Below are 21,690 nucleotides of genomic sequence, written 5' to 3' on the forward strand. Positions count from 1 at the left end.
GGCAACCAATTTAGAGCAGATGAGAAAATAATGCATACACAATGTTCCAGTGGTACGTCCAAGTGGTCAGTGCCCTTTCCCCCAACTGACACTGACGGGTGACACACCACTAAAGTGGAATGATGGAGTGATGGAAGGCGCCGGTTTCGATAACCGGCTGGTCGCTTCTGTGTACCAGTGGCGGATTTTTACTAAACTTTCCAAAGTTCCAAGGTTGTTTCTACAAAAACAGAAGGGAGCACGCGAGCAATCCAGACCCTTTTTTTTTCTGTTTTAGCGAAGGAGGAGGTTGTCTTGTCTGTCAACCTCGGGACAACTTTTAGGGTTGTCTAACCCGAAAGCCCGGTCACTCACTGTACTTCTCGTCTATTCCATCGGACCCCGACTTTTATCATCGTGTAACCAACCCCGTGTGTTCGTCTTTACAACCAATACTTTGTGAGTAGGGATAAAACGCAAGTCATTCGTAACCGGGTGTCTTACCATAACATATCATTGGCAAACCATCCAACATTTAAGAGGATTCTGGATGGTTCATATGAATCATATCCAATAAACACATCGAACACATAATCGACTCAAAGTTGGAATTGGAATTCACTGGAATAGTCTCATTCAAATATATGCGCGCAATTGAAAAAAACTCATCCCATGTGTGTAACTTGGGGGTCAAAATATTCCTTTTTATATGCAGCCACAACGGCCAAGAAATTTGGCTGCAGCCTCACCGCCTCGAAATACCCAGAAACTCGGATCGGTGTAGATGGGTTAAGACAAAAGAGTCAACAGTATATTGGAACGTTAGCGATTATTCCTCAAACTATACATAATAATTCCAAGCACATATAGCAAGTTACCAAACATCAGAGAAATATAAATCTTGTATATATATATGCGAAATTGCTATATTATGCCGTATGCTGTGTTTAAAATCAAACGGCCCTCCTTGTTTTTAATGCCCTCGTCTGCAACCGTATACGAATAGGGAAACCAACCCTCGAAATAACATAAAAAAAGACTCTTGCCAACTGCGGCCTTGCGACCAACCCTTTTCTAAGTTATAAAAGACGAAACGTGCCACCCACCCAACCAGATGCATTCCCCCACCACCCTTTGACCCCCGGCATGATTACTCGTAGCATGAAGATCATCTTCTCATAACTGTAAGACGTGACATAGGGAAGAGAAAAAAAAAAAAAAACGAAAAATCGTAAAGCACGAAGGAGCCACCTCTCGTGTATTAAATCCTTCACAACAGCTCCAGCGACGGTTAGTACTCCAGCCTCGCGCGAAAGGCTGGTGGGATATCGAAACCCCTTCTGAGACAGTAATCAAGTCTCAGAACGCAGGCTGTATCGACGGGGTAGCCCATCTTCTCATCAGCCTTGTACCACCCTTCGTTGACAAGCTCATTGTGACTCTTCTGCCAGTATGACTGCTTCTGGCGCCAATTCTTCTTATCGACATCGGCAAGCTTAATGATGACGGGGGCATTCCGGTCGATGGGCATACGGACGAAACAAGAACAATCGCGCAGCGTCATAGACAAGCCAAATCTTGGATCCGATGGATTGGTGAACAATGCATCTCCCGAATCGCCCTCCTCTTGCAGATCTCTAAGCCTCTCAAGGACGCCGCTCTTGTTGAAGGCCTTCATCAGTCGTACCCGATCCCGCCCAGACCATCCGGGTACAAGTCGATCGATGGTACTCATGACGACGGCAGGATTCTCATGAAGTAGGCCGAGAGGACACACCGGCGTGGGGACCCTGAATCCCTTCTTTCTCAGCTTATCATTCCGGAGTGCCTCCCTTGCACAAGTACGACAGCGTGTCGCATCCTTGGGGGCCATGGGGGACTGAGCCAACCATTTTGGCTTGAACTCCAAGGTTAGATAACCCGGTGAGGGGCCCATATCTTCGACCAACATAGCATGACCGGCGAGGATGGTACTTTGGTCGCCCTTTATTCCCTTGGCCCGGAGAGCGTTTTGACGCTTGCAGTTAAGAGAATCAGCTATACAACGCTCTATCCTGATAAGAACTTGGGGGACGATATGCTGCCGACCAACTTTGACGTCGACGAACTTCTCTTGAAAGTCCTGAAGGGTCTCATAGTCGTATGGCGTGACGTCCGGGGTAGTTTTGGGCACGCGCAGTAGGGTTCCCTGGAAGAAACCTCTCGGGATTTGCAATTCCTTCGGCTCCTTTATCCTGAAGACGGCATTGGCACGGCCTTCTGCGAGATGGGTAAACTCGGATCTTTCGAGGATATAACTCAACTCATATAGCTCGTTTTTTGTGAGGGCGGGCCCGGTGTGTTCGGCGCCTAATCCTGCGGGGAGTGGTGTGGAGAGTTCGCTCCAGATATCTTTGAGGGGCCTCATGACAAAGACAGAGAGGGCTCCTTGGTCAGGCGGGAAGAAACGGGAACCCTGGTGGAGTTTGAAAACGCCACGCCGCAGAACAAGCGCATTTAGGAGGGGAAAATCAAAAGAAAAGGGTCGAAGGAAACGAAGAAATTGATTATGAAGAAAGTGATGGTAATGAAACAGTGTAAAAGTAAGTGCAAAGTGTGAGGTGAGTTGGCTTGCTTTGTTCGAGTATAGTGGAAACTTAAATTGGATAATGGGATATTAGCCTCTCCAAACGCAACGAGATAACGAATGCTTCTTTCCTTCGGGGATTTAGGTTATTTAGTAGGTTTATTTAGTTAGGTATAACGGGAAGTAGGGATGGAGGTATGGAGATATGGAGAGAGGTATAGAGTTAGTTATAGGAAGGTATAGGCTAGGTAGGTAGTAGATAGTAGGTAGTAGGTAGGCAGATTAATATTCCCACTTGACTATTCCAGTTGCACATTAAACGAAAGACTCCAAGGACAAGAGGGAAAAATAAAGGTATTAGGGCGAACAAGCAAATAAACTTGTGCAATTATTTTATATGATTAGGCCATCTGGAAATAGTTTAGTTAGGAATGAGGAAGAGAGGATGAAGAAGTGATGATGAGTAGAAAAGATAATAATAATATAAAAAAAGGACCACACCCTCCCCTAAAATAGTCCAAAGGCATGAAGACCAACTTGGAAAAGCGAGATGGAGATAGATTGCATTTATGACGTTGACGTTAAAGTATTAACTGCCGCCGCAGTGCTGGGGGTTTTCTTAAATGTGAGTGTGTGCGGCTGCCCGCAGCCCGAGCTGGAGATCGCTTTGAGACAAGACAGACAGAACAAGATTCAGCACAATAGACGAGGCCAAGACATTTGGAGGTAACTAGGTAGGCTGGTAGGCTGGTAGGCAAAAGCAGGCAGACAGGTATTGTAGTAGAGACGGGATGGGAATGGGATGGGCATACATACATACAACACATACATTACATGATGTATGTACAATACAAACAGCCAGAAGATACAGAAAATACTTCACACGAGAGCCCGGGCATACCTACATGACATGTACATGTAGTGGCCATTCATCACCCACATATACCTACATGGTGGCGCAGTCCTAGCCTAGGAACCCTCCCCTAAAAAAAAAAAAAAGATAATTTTAGTAAAAAAAAAGGAGACTATGTACTTTAAGATGCAGCCAATTTCTTAGGCTGTCGAATGAATTTATCATATGGAGACCTATCAAGTATGGATGGGTACGAATAACGATCCGTGTGACCGAATTGTTCGAGATTAATTAAGCCAGTGAAATCAATGAAATCGGTCCAATGCGTTCAGTACGTTCCCCTACCCCTGTACGCAAATTACCAGAACTGCCAAAAAACCACCGTAGATCTCCATAGGTACCAAAGTAATGACCTGGTAATGACTGATTGAATATCGTGAAATACGATACAAGCCCTGTCATTCGTTGACTTACACCTGCAGGACGATCTAATTATCCACCCCCTCGGGTATGTATCTACCCTATATACCTGGGCGCTCACTCATTGACCCTGAGAACCCTGAACGCTTTCACCTACCTACATAGTTACGTAGGCTGCTAGGTATTTTTTTGTAGTCCGTAGTACAAGAGGAAGTACATGTTGTAGGTAACATCCCAAGGAAGCAAATAATCATAATACTCGTGATAATACCATTAGGCATTCATTTTTTTTTTTTTTTCACTCGTTCATAAGAACTGACTGATATCAACTTAGGTGAGATCTATCGGCTCCATCCTTACCCGTAAAAACGCCCGATACCAAAGGTAATATAGATCCCCCTCTATATAATTGATTTAATTGAGTGAAATTCTTGTTTCTCGCTTCTTGTCATTCGCCACCCGTTATATCCCAGCGGCAGTGAAGCTCAGCAGACTACCAAAGGCCAACCCAGCCACAAGTGCCAATCCCATAAACCCACCGGAAGCTTCACGCTCTCCTTCCTCAACCCACTCCCCAGCAGCCATCATGCAGTTAGAGCCTAACCATCCCGTAGTAAAACCGAACGGGAATTGGACAATTAGAAGGTAGAATACATCGCTATTGATAACGGCCCCCTTCCCGTGGAGGTTGCACAACGCATATAGCGGTAGGAATATTAACCGCGCAATACTCGCGACGAATAATAAACCAGGCCTTTCGCGGAGGGGAAGAAACAATGAACTAGTTCTCCCTCCGAGATCGCCTAGATTCCAAAAGAAAAATCCAAGCGGTATGAACGCGGCAGGCTGTAGGAGTAAGCTTGCATCATCCGGTGGTGTAACCGATAATATCTTGGGCGTAAAGACGGGAAAAAACATAGCGACGGCGAAGCACATGAAGACCCCACCTGCCAACCAATGCAACTTTCTGAACAGGGTCAGCATGCTGACGACCTTGCGCGCTGCGCGTTCTGCAGATTCGATACTCGTCATGGATGTAGCCATATGTTCCATCATCCGATTCTCGACGATGCGGTTGTGACGTCGAACCAGCGGTATAAAAGCCACGAGCGCTACGATAGATATAATTACGGCGGTGAGGAAGTAGATGAATGCTGCTTTCCCATTCCCTGTTGAAGCCTCTTCTTTTACTCCAGCGGTCGCATCGGCCGGCGGTGCGACGAGAACTGAAATGACTTGAACCAATGCAGGAAGAACACCAGCGACACCTTGTCCAGCCATGATAGCTTGCATGTATTCCGGTCTTCCAAAGCTCGCAGCAAATGCAAATGCACCATTCTGTATCAACCCGGCCGCCCAAGATGTAAATCCTACCATAATCAAAAGAAATGCGAGATATCCTGAGGACGAAGCATCGAGGAACATAACGGTCGAGGCTGTTAATAAAGCAAAAACGACGACGTTCATATAAAGCGCGAGATTTATCCGGAATGGGTAAGAAGCTGTGTATTGGATATTGGTCAAAACGATCATCGCTCCTAGGTTCCCAAGCGTCGACACTGATATAATCGCCGACTGGAAGTTGTCAAGGATCCAATCGTCATCTTGGAATCGAATCTGGAAGTATGGCGCCGCTGCAAGGAACATGTTCCTGTTTCATTTAACCGTTAGTTATCCGCATCGCAAACGAGACAAGCTCTTAGATGAGGTATTACATACCAAGCCCATAGCATCGCGACGCCAAGCAAGGCGAAGATGCTATATTCGATCCATGAGAACGGCGTGCCATCGGGCTCGTGATGCTCGGGAGGACCTTCGATAGATTGCGTTTCCTCGTTCAATGGCTGATACTCTTGGCCATCCTCTCTCTTCTGGAAGAATGCACGTAATCGGTCCATGTTTGCTCGAATGCGATAGGTAGTTGTCTACCGTAGCACCTGTAATACCTCGATGTACACCTGCAAACGAATCTTCTCTAGAACAAACGGCCGTAGCTGAAGGAAGTGGGTTGGTCGCGTAGATGCAGCAGGTAGTCAAGGTCCTACCTCAAAAGTGATAATATTCATTCAATCATCGCTATTGACGAAGGGAGGTAGTAGTCGTCATCAAAATAAGCGACAGTAGGTAACCAATCTGCAAGTCGAGCTGAATGAAGAGTCATTGACGGATGTCACGGGCGATGTCACGGGTAGGTGTAAGGTATTGGAAATCAGCTGTATGACCACTACAAGCCACAACAAATGTAAGCTGGACAAGTGGTTGGTCCCCCCGCGACGTGCCAGCGAAACGTTATAGGTCCACGGGTACCTATCTAGCTTATCTGTTAGACGCCGATCCTCCGTGATAGGTACATAATCCACTAATCCACCCAATAATGTGGGCGGGTATGTACCTTAAAATCAGGTACGTAAATTCAAATCATAGGTGCATAGGTACCTAGGTATACATGTAACTAAGGCTAGGTACCGGCAAGACCGAAAATGGAGTCAACATTGGGGTATGTTGAGGTCTGTGGCTTGATATGGACAAGAAAAAAAACATATGCATGGTCATAGGTTGAACCTGGTTCGTTGCTTTTCCATCTTTGCTTTCCATTCCCATTGCACAGCATCGTCTCCTTCACTTCCGGCTCGACCGATTCCTTTGTCAATGCGCCTCAGCTTTAGAGTCGCCCTAGGTCCTAGTTCTTGGAGGCCTATATATTAATTCATTAGTAAAATGCAATCTAGACTTATAGCTGATTGACTTACCTGCACGAATACTTTCCACCCCCTTCAGCTCCTTTCCGTCTGCGCCCACCACACATTTTTCTGTAGCTCTCTTGTCTCGGAAGACGTACCTGTGCCGACGCAAGAATATGTAATCACGTTGATTATGTAGTGTAACCACTTGGCGACCTTGTAACTCCGGTGTCTTAGGCCACAGCGTTTGGAACAATTTTGCGGTAAGAACACCTAATGGCGTCTTGAAATTATTAAGTAAAAGTTCCGGATAGTGGTTTGTTGGGTTACCGTGACCCGGCAACTTCTTTCCTTCGACCCAGTTCGAGATGCTAAAGTGGAATGTCGGTCCTAAAGGCAGATGCACGATATCTAAGCCAATTGGCCTCTTTTGGTCTTCTCGGAGAATCATGACGGCGCTGTAACCCCTGTTCCCTGCGAATTTGCAAATCTCCCTCACACTGTATTTATGTCCATACTTATGCGCCGATCGTGGTATATACGTGCAATTTGGGAATAAGGTACAGAGTAATCTTGCTTGGTCGTGAAGAGTCGAGTTGAGGGTTGTGGTAAGTAAGAGTTGAGGCACAGCTGGCCCATCGTCTGAAAATAGCGATGGAAATTTGGCTACTAATGATTCTGGCGTAAGATCAAGATTTGTCGAAGTGGTCGAAGGCGCAAGACTATCATCTCGAATTACTTGCTTTGCGCGAGCTTTTGCAGCTGCTTCTTCGTCGGATTCGTCCTCCTCGTCATCGTCTGAGCCTAACATACTATCCGCTTCGTCGTCATCTTCCTCGGACTCATCACCATTTTCTGCTTCGGCGGCTTGTTTCTCTTCAGCTTCCTCTTGTTGTAAGCGTCGTTTCTTGAGCAATTGCTCCATGTCAACACTTGCGCCCAACCCATCGTCGTCCACGTCGTCCCAGACTCGTTTTCGGTCGATTGTCGCTGGTATATTCCGCGCAACTCGTTGTCTTCGAAGTTCGGGCTCCTGGTCTTCTTCCTTCTTCCGTCGAAAACGAGCTTCACGCTTTTCCTTTTCGCGCTCTCTCTTTTGCTTGACGTATAACGATTGGCGGTGGAGTTTGTTCCCTGTCTTTTTAGACAGGGAAGTAGATGATCTTTGTGGACCCATTGTTTCTCTTTCCTAAATCTAGTTTCAGGACTGAATTGTCATGGTAAAGAGGCAAGGACCAAGATATCTGATGCTAGAAGTTAAAGATTTGTTTAATCGTGAAAGTTGAGGAATTGGATATGCGATAAGAAACTGGCGACTGAAAATTTTAGTGGACCCATGGGCTAAGTGGGTTAATTATCTAGGCACCTCGATCCCTACCTAAATCGGCAAAAATTCTTGGAGGGACCGATGGAGGGGCTTGTATAGAGGGGTAATTTATATGGTAAAAATACCGGCCACCTCTTGTGACTCAACTATAAGCTTGTTAGTCACTAAGACGGGCCGCAATTGGGAACAACCCGCATACAAAATTTTGGAGAGGCATACTATCTGTCTTCAACCTCATGAACCGGACGTGTTTTGCGACTAGAAAACTTGCGTCGAGCTTGGACCCCGCAATCTACTTTCGATTCCAACTTCGTCAGTGCCCAAGCACTTTTCAGGCTGTTACATACACCAATTATATTCCAAGATTCCCAGTCGCAACCTCCTATCGGCGACAATTCACTACTTCGAAACTAGCCTTAAAAACTCGTCGCGTAGAACCAAAAAGCGAAGAACCGGAAATGACGACGACAGCCACTACCCTCAAGGGGCAACCCCTTGATCGCCCCGCCCTCGACTCCATGCTACGACGGCGAATGTTCTATACTCCGTCTTTCGAGATCTATGGTGGTGTTGCTGGTCTCTACGATTATGGTCCACCTGGCTGCAGTCTCCAGGCGAACATTATCGACGTATGGAGGAAACACTTTGTACTAGAAGAAGATATGTTGGAAGTAGACTGTTCAGTTCTGACTCCCCATGAAGTTCTGAAGACGAGTGGCCATGTGGACAAGTTTGCCGACTGGATGTGCAAAGACCTGAAGAACGGCGAGATTATTCGAGCGGACCACTTTGTCGAGGAGATACTCGAGAACCGCTTGAAAGGAGACAAGGAGGCTCGTGGTCAGAAAGTCGAAGACAAGGAAGAGGATCCTAAGAAAAAGAAGCGAAAGGCTAAGGGCGCTATAGAAGCGGTTAAGCTTGACGATGCTGTCGTCAAGGAGTACGAAGAAATCTTAGCCAGGATTGACAATTATAATGGCGCGGAACTTGGCGAGTTAATTAAGAAGTATGACTTGAAGAACCCGGCTACCAACGTACAACCGTCGCCGCCCGTTGCTTTCAACTTGATGTTCCAGACTGCTATCGGTCCTAGCAGCAATCTACCCGGTTATCTGAGGCCGGAAACTGCCCAGGGCCAATTTTTGAACTTCTCCAAGTTACTTGAATTCAACCAAGGTCAGATGCCATTCGCGTCGGCATCCATTGGTCGATCCTACCGAAACGAAATCTCCCCGCGAGCCGGCTTGCTTCGAGTACGTGAATTCTTGATGGCGGAAATTGAGCACTTCGTGGACCCTCAGGGCGGAAAGAAGCACCCGCGGTTCCAGGATGTTAAAGATGTCGAGCTTGTACTTCTAAACCGTGAGACCCAGCTTGCTGGTCAGACCAAGGTCGAGAAAGTGTCAATTGGCCAGGCGGTGGCCAATGGTACTGTCGACAATGAAACCCTGGGTTACTTCTTGGCCCGTATTCACCTGTTCCTTAAGAAAATTGGTGTCGACCAGTCCAAGATCCGCTTCAGACAACACATGGCAAATGAAATGGCTCATTATGCTGCTGACTGCTGGGACGCAGAGTTGTTGACTTCTTACGGTTGGGTTGAGTGTGTTGGTTGTGCGGACCGTAGTGCTTATGACTTGAGTGTGCATGCTAAGAAGACCGGAGCGCCTTTAATTGTCCGTGAACAGCGCGCGGAGCCTCTAGTAGTTGAGGAGTGGGAGGTTGAACTGAACAGGAAGAAGTTCGGGCCGCATTTCAAGAAGGAAGGCAGGATTGTCGAGGCTGCTGTCGTAGCGACCACGCAAGAACAACGAGAGGCTTTGGCAAAGGACTTAAACGAGAAGGGTAGTATCACCGTTGAAGTTGCCGGTGTCGCCAATGGGAAGGTTGAGATTCCAGCAGAACTTCTCGTCATCGAACGTCGTACAAGAACTGAGCACGTTAGGGAGTATACCCCTAACGTTATAGAGCCTTCGTTCGGTATCGGCAGAATACTTTACGCTCTTATGGAACACAATTTCTGGACTCGAGCGAGTGAAGGTGGTGATGAAGCTCGTGGTGTAAGTTTACTTGCCATTTCTTATTGGTTTTATTATATATGCTAACTCTGTCTAGGTCCTCTCATTCCCGCCTACAGTAGCCCCCACCAAGGTGCTCATCGTCCCATTATCGAACAATGAACAGTTCAGACCGCTATGTTACAAGCTCTCCCAGAGACTCAGAAAAATTGGTATCTCTAACCGTATCGATGATTCATCTGCAACGATCGGAAAGAGATATAGTCGTAACGATGAGCTTGGTACGCCGCTTGGTATCACGGTTGATTTCCAAACCATTCAAGACAGCACTATCACGCTTCGAGACAGAGATTCGACTAAGCAAGTTCGTGCGGATGAGGACAAGATCATTGCTGCAATCCAGTCTGTAGTGGACGGAAACAAGGAGTGGAAAGACATACAGTCTGAATTACCGCTTTTCGAGGGACAAGAGGTTGAGGTTGCTACTCGCTGATCCTGGTGAACGGATCGGATACGTAGAAACGCCGAGACTCGCAATGACGAAACGAGCGGGAGGCCTCAATGATTATTAAAAGAAAGTGAAGGGGTCGGGTAGACGGGTTAGAGATCTCAAAAGCTTATTCCTGATTTTCATTCTCAGATGTAGTTTCAGTTGTAGATCGTGGTCACGTGCGGTTCCTTACCCGCCATCGGGATGAGGCAATAAATGAGTTCTCGAGAGCCGGGGTAGAATGGTACAGTTTTGCAAAGCTGAAGCCACTCTAGTGGCCCTGTATCATCTCATAACGACGCTCGTCACTATATAATTAAAATCTTCAAATATTACTATTGCTGAGAAATCATCAACGGTAGTCGAAACATCTTAGGGATAGAAGGAATATTCTATCGAGAAACATACTGATATCTGAGCTGACAAACCCCTGTAACCCCTGGCCAATTGCAAGCAGTAGCGAAACAAGGGGAAAGTCGACAGGCATGCCAAGCACCAACAGTTCTGCGACAGATCCGCACATTAGCGAAACGAATGCAAGAAGGGTACCTAGCCTTAGCGGGCTTCTACAATAGTTATTTTTTCTCGATGGGCTGGGGGAGACGGGGGGTATTCCTCTGAGATTCGAGAGGAAGAACCCGCCGATTCGCTACCCCGTGCTCCAAGCGCGGTTACGATCGCCGAGAAATCAGCTGAGATTTTTCGCCCGCTTTCCGCAGAATGCCTGAATATGTACATATATGAAGCAGATCGCGGTCAAAGGCTGTGGGGGGTGAAACGTCGTACATCTACACGATTGTAGCCTTTTGCGAATATTGATGAGGGGAACTATTTTTTTCGCCTCTTTTTTCTTGAGTAGTGTAAGAGGTATGTACCTATACCGCAGTAAATTATAATAACAGCGGCTATTATGGATGGCGTTTTGACTTATCTCCGGGACCCTCACCCATAGTTGTACACACCACACTTGTAATGGTGGTCGAGAAATGCCGTCATGTTATGAGGAATCATTCCAATCTAAGCGCTCCCCCAGTTCGGTGGATGTGTTGCGAAGGAGAGCCTTGCGTGCTGCAGGTTGCATTTCCCCTGCATAGGTGGGCGAGGGGATCTAAACCTGTCCTGCTTAGCATACAGGGGATCGACTGTCACCTCCCGTGACACTCGGAACAACCGAGAAGGCTACGACGGGCGGGAATAGAAACGAGATCGGGTTCGCTTCGGTCGTAACTCTTGTGTTTCCTTGCGAATAATACCTTCTATAGTGATTCTTCGAATACCCAAAAGCATACTTGGGTGGGTTAGGGGGGTCAGGTATTGGACTGTCGTATTAACAAACCTCGGCTCCCTATTAAATACCCACAAAGGCGTTGAGGTTGTTTGCTTGCTTGTGGGTTGGGGTAATTAATATATCATCTAGGGATATAATGACCTCACGTGGAACGTAACTCATATTATTTATACTCCATTCTCCTTGCTATAATACTTCTGGCTTTAGATCCGAGTATCTTGGCTGTTGTATGATTGGTGTTGAATGTGACATGTTCGCGCCGACCACGCGGACGTCGGAAGTTCATAGGCGGGTATGATCCTTGATAATGCACGACGGGCCGCACAAGACGGTTGGCTATCGGCTGTCTCGAATAAGAGTACTTCGCTGTTAGGATATGTTTCCTATGAAACTAGGATACTGGCGACTCGGATTTCGAGAATTTACAGAATCTCATCTCGAGCTTTGACGTAGAGTTGTGATAATAATACCGAACTTCGAACCGTCGTTTACACTTGTATGTAAGACTAGCTTAAATTACAAAATCGTACGACTTTCGAAAACGGCGAATGCGTATATATGTAGGGGATAATTATTATTAAATACAAACTCAACAGAAAAGGGAAAGGTAAGATTCATCTCGTAACAGGAGATAAGAGCTAAGAAGGTTGAGAGGATCGTCATTTGTTTTAACTAGCGTTTACCCAAGATATATTTTAGGGATATTTTAAGTTGGTCTTCTCCAATTGTCGGCGGTCGCTGAAACCACTAAACCCGCTGATTGGATATATGCAACATAAGAGTAAATGTAACTCAATACATGCACCTCCTTGGAGGGGTCCCGCTTTGCCGAGAACTAAGTTGTTACTTCTTTGTCAGTAAGACGTTCCCTACAGCCATATCATTAGGGCAGGTACGGGGTGTACTTACCGTATGTACAGCTGGAGGCGGACAAGCAGAACAGGGTACAACATTGAATCCAATGGCCTTTTAGGGGGTTTTAGGGGAGACCCTTCCCACACCAATCAATCCTAATCCAATTCCACCAATCCATCCATTCATCATCCCAATCAGCTATTTCATTTCAACTTATTCCATCGATTAATACACTAGAATCCCAGAACCCCCAGAATCCCTAGATGTACCCGAGTAGGCCTTATCTGCTGCTCGTTTACAAGCCAGCTAGCTAAGAGGAAGGTCGTCCTTCTACCTTTCTAACGCTTTCAACGCTGATCTTTAATGGAGAAACGTATTTCTCCTTGCTGACTGGACTAACTGAACCAGACCCTGACATCCAATTCAATTCATTTTTTTCACCTACTCAAGCGATTCGGGTTTCGAGAAATAATATCTATGGTTTAGATCAATTGCCAGTTTCTTTCGCATCCGACAATTCGCCCTCTTCGTGGTTTATTTCGAGGTCAGTTGGACAGGATACGATCAAACCCCCTCTCAACCGCCTTTTCAAAGTTGAAATATATCAAGGGTATCGGTAGGACTAACGACGTGGCGCTATAGCCTTGAGCCGAACAAAGCCTTGCCCTGAATTTGGGCGCTTTTTTCGCAATACCCCTAAAGACGAGGGCTTCGACTTCTCCCCGCCGTAAAATCACCCACGACAGCTGAATCACCCAAGTTTGCCAATAATCATGTCGGCGCCGAACAAGTATGTCTGTCACAGTCAATTCTTGCAAGATGGGGATTCTACTTGTCACTTCTCATGAGCACACTTCACTTCTTTCAGCATCGCAAGAAAGTTATCCAGTCCTGGTAGTCCAGACCGGTTCGATGCTGCCCTCAAAAACTGAACCACTCGCTTTTCCAAATATTCCAAAAATTTACCTATTTTACCAATACCTACGCCATCTCATAATATTCTATTCTCCAAAAAACGCATTGACTAACAATGGCAAAACGTTACAGCTTCTATACTACCGGCCAGTTTATGAATCCTGGTCCGGCTCCCCGACCGCCCACAGACCAAAGACCACGCCTCAACCTCACTCCTAGTACCAATTATCCCGGAAGCATGTCGAACGTAGTTTCGTCGCCCATAACACGAACTGCTACGTCTACATATACGGGTTCTACAATCTCCCTACCCCTCGCCCGAGAGCGATCCAACCAAACAGATGGTATGGGAGGTGTAGCGGTCATTAAAGAGGGTTGGGCACAAGTCAAAGAGAGCAGGAACTTTATTCAACCTTGGAAGCAAAAATATCTTATCCTGCGCAAGGAAGCTCTCGACTTTCATAAGACCGAGGGCGGTAAAGTTTCTTATACATTATTATTAAAAGATGTGGTCAATGTTGGACGAGTCGAAGCCGCCGGTACCATATTCGAGATAAAGAGGAACCTACCTGGTTCTTCTAGTAGTCCTGGTGATGACGATGGCCAAATTCGAACACTACATATTAGGGTCAAAAGCGATGATGACCTTTATGACTGGATTGACCTCCTGTATGGTCGATGTCCGACCATGGGCGGAGTTAGCAATCCGACTAACTTCTCTCATGCGGTACACGTTGGTTTCGATCCTCAAACAGGACAATTCGTTGGATTACCTCCCGAATGGTCCAAGTTATTGAATTCGTCCGCCATTACCAAAGAAGACTACGAGCGAAATCCTCAGGCCGTCTTCGAAGTTTTGGATTTCTACTCGGATCTTACTAAGCGAGCAGAGAACCCTCAGCAATATCCAAGCCTTACCCCTACTCCCCCTCCCGGTTCTCAGCAGAACAAACAACTCGGATATGGAGGCGGTGGCGCTTCTGTCGCCCCACCCCGACCGATGCCACCTTCACAACGCAGCTATGGCAACAACTCACCGTCACAACAAACCGGTCCCGCTCCACCCCGCCCAGCTCCCCCCTCTCAGCAACAGTCGACGATACAGCCCCTCGGTATTAACTACGGGGGACAAACGGCGGATCAGGTGCGCGACGAAGCGCGCAAGAAGGCACTTGAGTTGCAAAGGCAGCGCGAAATTGAGGAGCAGAACCGCCGTGATCTGGAGGCTTATAATGCTTCTATTCCGCAGAAGAAACTCCCTATGGCTCAACAAGAGATAGGTGGATACGGCGGAGGTCCTCCGGCTTCACAGGATCGCTATAACCCTACTCGAGCAGCGCCTCCTGCACCAAAACCGGCCAACCAACAAGCAAACGGACTTCGCGCTCAACGACCTGCTCCGCCAGCTCCAAGTTCTTCGTCGCCTGCGCCTGCTAGCCGACCTGCCCTTACTCCTCAGTCCAGTACCGGCTCCGTCCCGACTACCCGTGATCCCCAAAGCCAAGCACAAAGGGCACCACCGCGCAATGATCAACAGTCACCTGCACAGAGATACCCTAACAATGCCAACGGCACGCAGCAACCCCAGAACCCGGCGTTATCCCGCTTACCGGCTCCCGTCAAGCCTCTCAATGTTCCAGCGAAGCCTAGTCAACCTCAGCAAAATGATGGTGTCAAGGCCGCGGAGGCTGCTCTCACAGCTAAGCCACCGGCGTCAGAAAGAAAACAGGACGTTCGCATGTCTACCATGTCCGAAAAGGAAGTCATGCAGAAGCTGGTTGAAGTTGTCTCGAAGGATGACCCCAACCTATCCTACTCTAAGCAGAAGAAAATTGGACAAGGTGCTTCCGGTTCCGTCTACGTCGCAAAGGTCAAGGAGGGTGCCGTTTCTGCTGTTGCTCGAGAAGTCCTGCGCTCGCAAGGCGCCAGAGCCCAAGTTGCTATTAAGCAGATGGATTTGGCACACCAGCCTCGTAAGGAACTTATCGTAAACGAAATCATGGTCATGAAGGACAGCAAGCACCGCAATATTGTCAACTTTCTCGACGCTTTCTTGCGTAATAACAACGCGGAATTATGGGTTGTCATGGAATATATGGAAGGTGGTGCTCTGACAGATGTTATTGACAACAATTCAGTCATTACCGAGGAACAAATTTCGACAATCTGTCTCGAGGTATGTACACTGGAATTTATTAGACCTCGTTATTTTGCTAATGCATCATGCAGACTTGCCGTGGATTACAACACCTCCACTCTCAGAATATCATCCATCGTGATATTAAGAGTGATAACGTCCTTCTGGATGCCCGCGGAAACGTGAAGATTAGTAAGTGGCTAGTCAATTGGCATAACATTGTCGACATATTTCCACTAACAAAAATGCAGCTGATTTCGGTTTCTGCGCGAAGCTCACTGAGACTAAATCTAAACGAGCAACTATGGTCGGAACACCATACTGGATGGCGCCCGAGGTCGTCAAGCAAAAGGAGTATGGCCCGAAGGTCGACATTTGGTCTCTCGGTATCATGGCCATCGAGATGATTGAATCTGAACCGCCATACCTTAACGAAGAGCCCCTAAAGGCTCTCTACCTGATTGCAACCAACGGTACACCGCGTCTGAAGAAACCGGAAAAGCTGAGCAAGGAGCTCAAGGCTTTCCTATCAGTCTGCTTGTGTGTTGATGTGAAGAGCCGTGCCTCGGCGGATGAACTGCTGCAGCATGATTTCTTGAAGCATGGTTGCCCACTCGCCAGCCTATCTGAATTACTCGCATTCCGAAAGCACGCCAAATAAGCATGCATGATTAACGACGATACCTTATTCCTTAATTGCTTCCCTTCTTCCGTCGGGTAGCCTTACATGCTAATGGTAATGATTGAGTGACTGTTTGCCGGTTCCCATATATTCCCCCTCGGCTGCAGGCGTTGGTGGATAACTACTCATCTGGGTCATAAAGATTTGCATGAAAGAGTTGCTCGCCATTTGGAACAAACAGAGGGGTTTCACATGATTCATCGACTAGAGTTGCGCGAACCATCGCGTGCGTACGCCGTATAATATACACGGTGTTGCCGAGTTCCTAAACGAAGAACACGAATATCTTAAACCATTGGTTGCATAGAGGTCGCTTGCGGAGACATGATAAAATACCACGAAGAGTTTGGAAGTTTCAAGTTTTAAAGAGACGAATGCGTGCGATTGAGGGTTCGATTCTTTTGCGAGCGTCGGCGTGTGGTGAAGGCGATTCGTGAATCCGATAGTATAGATATGCAAAAAATTCGAGCCAGACGTATCCGTTTTAAGATATTCCTCTTAAGCTAAGTGCTCTTAACCATTTGATACATTTAATTTTAAGTGCTTATGTCTTTATTTTGCCGTTGAATAATCGTTCAGTCCAGCCTTCAATCTGATGGTTGAGCATACGAATCACGGACTATAGCTAGAGGCAACCCGAAGGAATTCGATATGATTGGTCCATTTCGATTTGCTATCTCTTTACTCCCTATGGTTAACAGTGAAAATAATAGGTATTGTAGCTCTACTCCATGTGGTTGGAAGATACACATTATCGAAATGCTGCGCTGATACTTTGGGTGATAGGTGCAATGAGCCAGAGTCTCGCGGAACATATCACGGTCTTCAAATCCACCTAATTTTCTAGGTCCAGTGACTCGTCACAATGATCATATCGAATTACGCTCAGGCAGTTTAAAGCTCGTGCATTAAGTATATCGGGTTACCTCATTCGTCAGCCTAGCCTGCTTTACCCCGTCGGCGGCCGCCTTTCGGATGCCTCTCGGATGATGTCGAATTAGTTGGAGGATTCGTTGAGGGACGCCATGACCGCAGCCTGCATGGAAATATACAGTGTCATTCGAAGATTCTCACTGTCTCGGTATATTTCCCTCGAATTCTCAGCTTTATGTTACTTAAATCGTTAATTGCTTCTTTTTTGTAAGTTATTGATACGCTATATCATCCTTTCATTTCGTATAATCTAGATATTAAATTAGCCTTTGTTGGTGTAGTCGATATATCACTTCTGCTTTGCGGAATACCCAGTATGCACGGGTAGTTTCTAGAGATATCTTTTTACCTAATTTCACCATAAAACTCATGAAATCTATAAACGAGAAAATTGAACTCGTATCCTTTTCTGTCAACATGGGGTTGCCTAAAATGAAGCCTATGCTGTCGCAACTGAAACGGAGCCTTCGGAGGGGGTTTAAAACGAGAGTTGGTTCGGAAACCGAAGTAAGTGGTTCAGGTAGCTCCATCGCGACGATCGCTAAGGACGAGACTATGAAATGCGAAATGAAACATCTGGACCTGAAGTACGACGACTGGGATGAGCAATTCTTCGCGGAGCGAGAAGAGGAAACGGAAAAGCCGGAGCAGAAGGATTGGTGGAGGTTGTTTGCCTTTTGCCTCGTGAGGGTGTACTACGATGATGGCGATCTTGATACGACGCGCTTATATGTGAATCACCAGCCGCTACGACAGTTGCTTAGGGATGTGGTTGGGGATTACCCTGATGATCCGGTTAATGTCGAGGACGTCCAGATCGAGGCGCCGTTTCACTCGCTGTTTCATTACAGGCAGGAAATTGAGACTGAGGGTCTGGATCGGTTTAAGGAGGACGAGGAGTCGATGGCGCAGTTGAAGTTACTGAACTCGTGGATTAAGACGCATTTCGAGAACGACACGGCTGCGTATGAGAAATGCGTTAGTGGGGGCCTTAGAGCTATCCCGTATGATAAGCTGTGGACGCTGTTTCCGCCCGGCAAGCTGATCCATGCTAAGGCCTTGGAGCAGCACCGCGCGTTTCGCGTCAGCAGCTGTTGTTATGAGGATGAAGTTAGTGAACGAGAGGCCCTCCATATCGAGGCGTCTTTCGTCGATTTCGATGGGACGAAACTAGGGACGAGGAAAGTGGAGCTCATTGTTCCGAAATATGCCGGCACACGTCAGCTAAAGGAGCTCCCTACCATGCCTCTTGATCTACTAGAAGATGCAGTTGAGGTCAGGAAGGAGCTTGTACAGAGAGGGAGGAAATTCGAAGGCTTCGTCGGACAACATTTCGAGCAATACGATGGCATTGCGCTGCGCAAGACGGATCAGGGGTACGCGCGGATCAATGTTAAAGGCCGCATCATGATCGATTGCGAGACGTACCACCGACACGAGGCTAATGACATGTTCGTCGTGGATCTCCGGCTTCCAGGGGACCAACGGCACGAGAAAAGCAAAACAAGGTTACACCGTAGGGCGGTGGAAAACCTGGCTTTTGTGCCTGAAGCGAAGACGTTCGATAAGCTGTCCGATGACGACGCGGTGGTTGCGAGCGCCACGGTTAGGGGGTACGCGTTTTCGGTGAAATTGTTTCTCGAGTTCTTCGTGGATAAGGTGACGCCGATTGAGTGGAACACGAAGTGTTTTGATGATTTAGTATTAAATCAGGATACGAAGAAGACAGTTCAGGCGGTGGTTTCGACGCATTCGAATAAGAGGGAGGGCTTTGATGATATTGTTAAGGGGAAGGGACAGGGCCTTGTTTGTGTGCTGCAGTATGTATTCCCTGCTTCATGATCACAGTATATTGCTAATTCCATTTTAAAATAGTGGCCCACCGGGCGTCGGCAAAACACTCACAGCAGAATGCGTAGCCGAATACGTCAAGCGACCCCTTTACATGGTATCCTCCGGCGACCTCGGCGTATCAAGCGGGCACCTCGACGTCAATCTAACGCGAATCATGGATCTCGCCTCGACCTGGCGCGCCGTCCTCCTCATCGACGAAGCAGACGTCTTCCTCGAGCGCCGGTCCCTGCATGATGTCCATCGTAATGCCATGGTCAGCGTATTCCTACGTGCCCTCGAATACTACAGTGGTATCCTCTTCCTAACCACGAACCGCGTCACCGCCTTCGACGACGGATTCAAGTCCCGCATCGACGTGCCGATTCGGTATACGGATCTAACCACCGACTCGCGATTGCAGATTTGGCGGAATTTGTGCTCTCGCGTGCCGGGTGGTGTGGATGTAGATGAGGCAGGGTTTAAGAGTCTGGCGGCACATGATTTGAATGGTCGGCAGATCAAGAATGTTATTAAGGCGGCTGAGAACCTGGCTGCGTTTGATGGTGTAAAGGTTGATTTGAAACAGTTGAAGCAGGTCACCCAGATCCAGGATGCGTTTGAGAAGGATTTGACGACGATTGGCGGCGTGGATTACACGGCGCCGGGCGAACCGAGGAAGGATGGGGGGCATTTTATGTATTTTTAGGGAGATTGGTTATTATGATCATGAGTACGTGTATGTGTATATAATGGGATAGAAGGATGTATTTAATGATGCATGTAGCGTTCAGGAAATACATGCACGGTATGATTTCATTTGAAGTTTCTTACTCGCCGATGTCATTTTTTGGAATTCGAGCACCACGTCTCTATCAATATGGGCTTGGGAAGTTTACAACGATATAAAGCGACTTTGGATTATTATTTAGCTTTCGCCTACAGGAAAGCCGGCCTAGAAAATTGAATGGTAGCTAACTTTTGAACATATCCTCATCGTCGGAATTTTGTGGTTAATGTATGACAACACCCTTTTTACACCACCCAGATTAGTTCAACTCAACAATTTCAACCACACATGCCCAAGGTGTCATTGCTAGCGTGAGACTGGTACCAATCTGTCAATCGACCAACGGTGACTGGGTCAGTGTCGCGGGTCGCCTTTATGAATATGGTCTCGTACGGGTGTGCGTCTGTGTTATTGTACTGCTTGTCTTCGAGAACGTCTCCGACAGGGTCCTTAGCGCAATACTCTTCATAATCTTGAGAGGCGTGGAAAGCTGTCATCAGGGCATCGACCTCGTAACCTGCTTTCTTGATGATAGCCGTAGCTTCGACTTCGCCATTGAAAGCTTGCTCTTTGTTGCTATAACATCCTTGAAATGCGGCTACTTGTCCATTGCCCGAGGCTGTGTTCGATGCTGATGCATCTTCGCGGAGGTTAAGGAGAAGTTCCATGCCGAGTGTGTCAGTTGCCCAGATCATTGACGGAATGTGGAACTTTGGAAGGCAGTTCGCAGTCATTCCGACAAGCTAGAAATTAATGTTAACGAAAGGGTCCGGTGAATTGTTTTATATCGGGGGTACCAACCTTGACGTCCTCGGTGACTTGGTGTAGAAACGCATCACTCCAGCAGCCATGGTTCGAGTAAGGTAGGAAAGGACCTCGAATGTCAGAGTTGAGAGTGATGAAACGACTATACTTCTTGTACAAACCATCCTTGCGGAGAACTTCACCGTGTGCGCCGAGGACGAAACATTCGTTTGGTCGCGAGACAACTTGAATGTTGGTCCTGCTAGGGATGAATTTGGCAACGTCGGTAGGTCCGTTTAGGATGAAGATGAAATCGGCGGCGCCATCTACAACAGGTGGAATTAGCGATAGTCGTATTCGGGGAGATTTATAGCTGTTAGGCTAGCTAGAGTTCCATTCTGCTAATATCTATGTGATTACTTACGCAGACCATTGTCGAGAAAGAACATCAAATTCTCCAGAGCGGTTGGGGACTCAACATAGGAATATGTAATGAGTGGTCGGGAGAAGCCGGTGATGACGTGCTGGTCCTCTAACATAGAAACATGCTGGTGTGCCTCATCGCCAAGATTGTCGTGGTAAACCGGTGTGGCTACGGCCGAGACCGAGCCTACATGCTCCTTCGCCTTGGTTACCATGTTGTGGTGAGTCTGTAAATATAAGTACTTCGCCAAGAAAGCTACCTAGGTAGGTTTTGGGATGTGGAATATACCGCATAGTCATTCTGATGCGAGAACTTTACGAAGCCATAGAGGCCTGTGAAGAGCATGAACACAATAGTGAACAAGGTAGGAGTGACGACGTCTCTCATCATATTGAAGAATATTATCTTAACCTTACTCGACAAAACCAGACAAAAGACTCTCGTCTTCGAGGTGGATCTTGTGTTAGAAAGCAAATATATGCCTTAACGACAAAAAGATTGTACTGTATAACGAAGATGAAATCGTAATATGGAGAATGAAAGATGAAGCCACTGGTTCGGGACATTGATTCCTACTCCAGTTGTTGTGGGGGAGGGGGGGATTGAGGAAACAGGAATATTTATAAATTGACCTTTCCACTTGCTCTCTATTTGATGGAAGGAATAAAGATACAAGTAACGGCATCCCGTAACGCAAAAGCGGAGCCAACGGAACCTTCTCCATGTCTGTGCCGAAACCTTGTCGCCCAAAGCCGGCA

At 47.2% G+C, this 21,690-nt stretch overlaps 7 protein-coding genes across 7 annotated transcripts; 3 read left to right on the forward strand and 4 right to left on the reverse strand.

The window, feature by feature from the left end:
• Nucleotides 1–1,050: 1,050 nt before the first annotated feature.
• Nucleotides 1,051–2,756, reverse strand: F4822DRAFT_14875 (uncharacterized protein). Its single transcript, XM_051452966.1, has one exon. The coding sequence runs from the start codon at nt 2,384–2,386 to the stop codon at nt 1,271–1,273; it is 1,116 nt and encodes a 371-aa protein (XP_051319266.1). The 5' UTR covers nt 2,387–2,756; the 3' UTR covers nt 1,051–1,270.
• Nucleotides 2,757–3,759: 1,003 nt separating this feature from the next.
• F4822DRAFT_384863 (nucleoside transporter-domain-containing protein) lies at nt 3,760–6,059 on the reverse strand. Its single transcript, XM_051456568.1, has 2 exons — nt 5,538–6,059; nt 3,760–5,469 (listed from the first exon to the last, which is right to left on the reverse strand). Exons 1-2 carry the CDS (start codon nt 5,714–5,716, stop codon nt 4,281–4,283), a joined length of 1,368 nt encoding a protein of 455 aa, XP_051319267.1. The 5' UTR covers nt 5,717–6,059; the 3' UTR covers nt 3,760–4,280.
• An 8-nt stretch (nt 6,060–6,067) lies between these two features.
• On the reverse strand, nt 6,068–7,986 carry F4822DRAFT_14977 (Brix-domain-containing protein). The gene is made up of 2 exons (XM_051452990.1): nt 6,569–7,986; nt 6,068–6,513 (listed from the first exon to the last, which is right to left on the reverse strand). The coding sequence occupies exons 1-2, from the start codon at nt 7,674–7,676 to the stop codon at nt 6,368–6,370; spliced, it is 1,254 nt and encodes a 417-aa protein (XP_051319268.1). The 5' UTR covers nt 7,677–7,986; the 3' UTR covers nt 6,068–6,367.
• F4822DRAFT_15033 (glycyl-tRNA synthetase) lies at nt 7,878–10,512 on the forward strand. The gene is made up of 2 exons (XM_051452994.1): nt 7,878–9,886; nt 9,942–10,512. The coding sequence occupies exons 1-2, from the start codon at nt 8,063–8,065 to the stop codon at nt 10,335–10,337; spliced, it is 2,220 nt and encodes a 739-aa protein (XP_051319269.1). The 5' UTR covers nt 7,878–8,062; the 3' UTR covers nt 10,338–10,512.
• Nucleotides 10,513–13,507: 2,995 nt separating this feature from the next.
• F4822DRAFT_423966 (Pkinase-domain-containing protein) lies at nt 13,508–16,190 on the forward strand (the record flags this gene model as incomplete). The annotated part of the gene is made up of 3 exons (XM_051460067.1): nt 13,508–15,568; nt 15,622–15,721; nt 15,781–16,190. 3 exons carry the CDS (start codon nt 13,508–13,510, stop codon nt 16,188–16,190), a joined length of 2,571 nt encoding a protein of 856 aa, XP_051319270.1.
• Nucleotides 16,191–16,815: 625 nt separating this feature from the next.
• Nucleotides 16,816–19,863, forward strand: F4822DRAFT_15078 (P-loop containing nucleoside triphosphate hydrolase protein). Its single transcript, XM_051453004.1, has 3 exons — nt 16,816–16,924; nt 16,998–18,964; nt 19,020–19,863. Exons 2-3 carry the CDS (start codon nt 17,514–17,516, stop codon nt 19,681–19,683), a joined length of 2,115 nt encoding a protein of 704 aa, XP_051319271.1. The 5' UTR covers nt 16,816–16,924; nt 16,998–17,513; the 3' UTR covers nt 19,684–19,863.
• Nucleotides 19,863–21,636, reverse strand: F4822DRAFT_439572 (uncharacterized protein). Its single transcript, XM_051462648.1, has 4 exons — nt 21,221–21,636; nt 20,933–21,158; nt 20,566–20,834; nt 19,863–20,507 (listed from the first exon to the last, which is right to left on the reverse strand). The coding sequence occupies exons 1-4, from the start codon at nt 21,320–21,322 to the stop codon at nt 20,043–20,045; spliced, it is 1,062 nt and encodes a 353-aa protein (XP_051319272.1). The 5' UTR covers nt 21,323–21,636; the 3' UTR covers nt 19,863–20,042.
• Nucleotides 21,637–21,690: the final 54 nt, after the last annotated feature.

This window comes from Hypoxylon trugodes, assembly GCF_022578975.1.
Source record: "Hypoxylon trugodes strain CBS 135444 unplaced genomic scaffold F4822scaffold_1, whole genome shotgun sequence".
Taxonomy (NCBI): domain Eukaryota; kingdom Fungi; phylum Ascomycota; class Sordariomycetes; order Xylariales; family Hypoxylaceae; genus Hypoxylon; species Hypoxylon trugodes.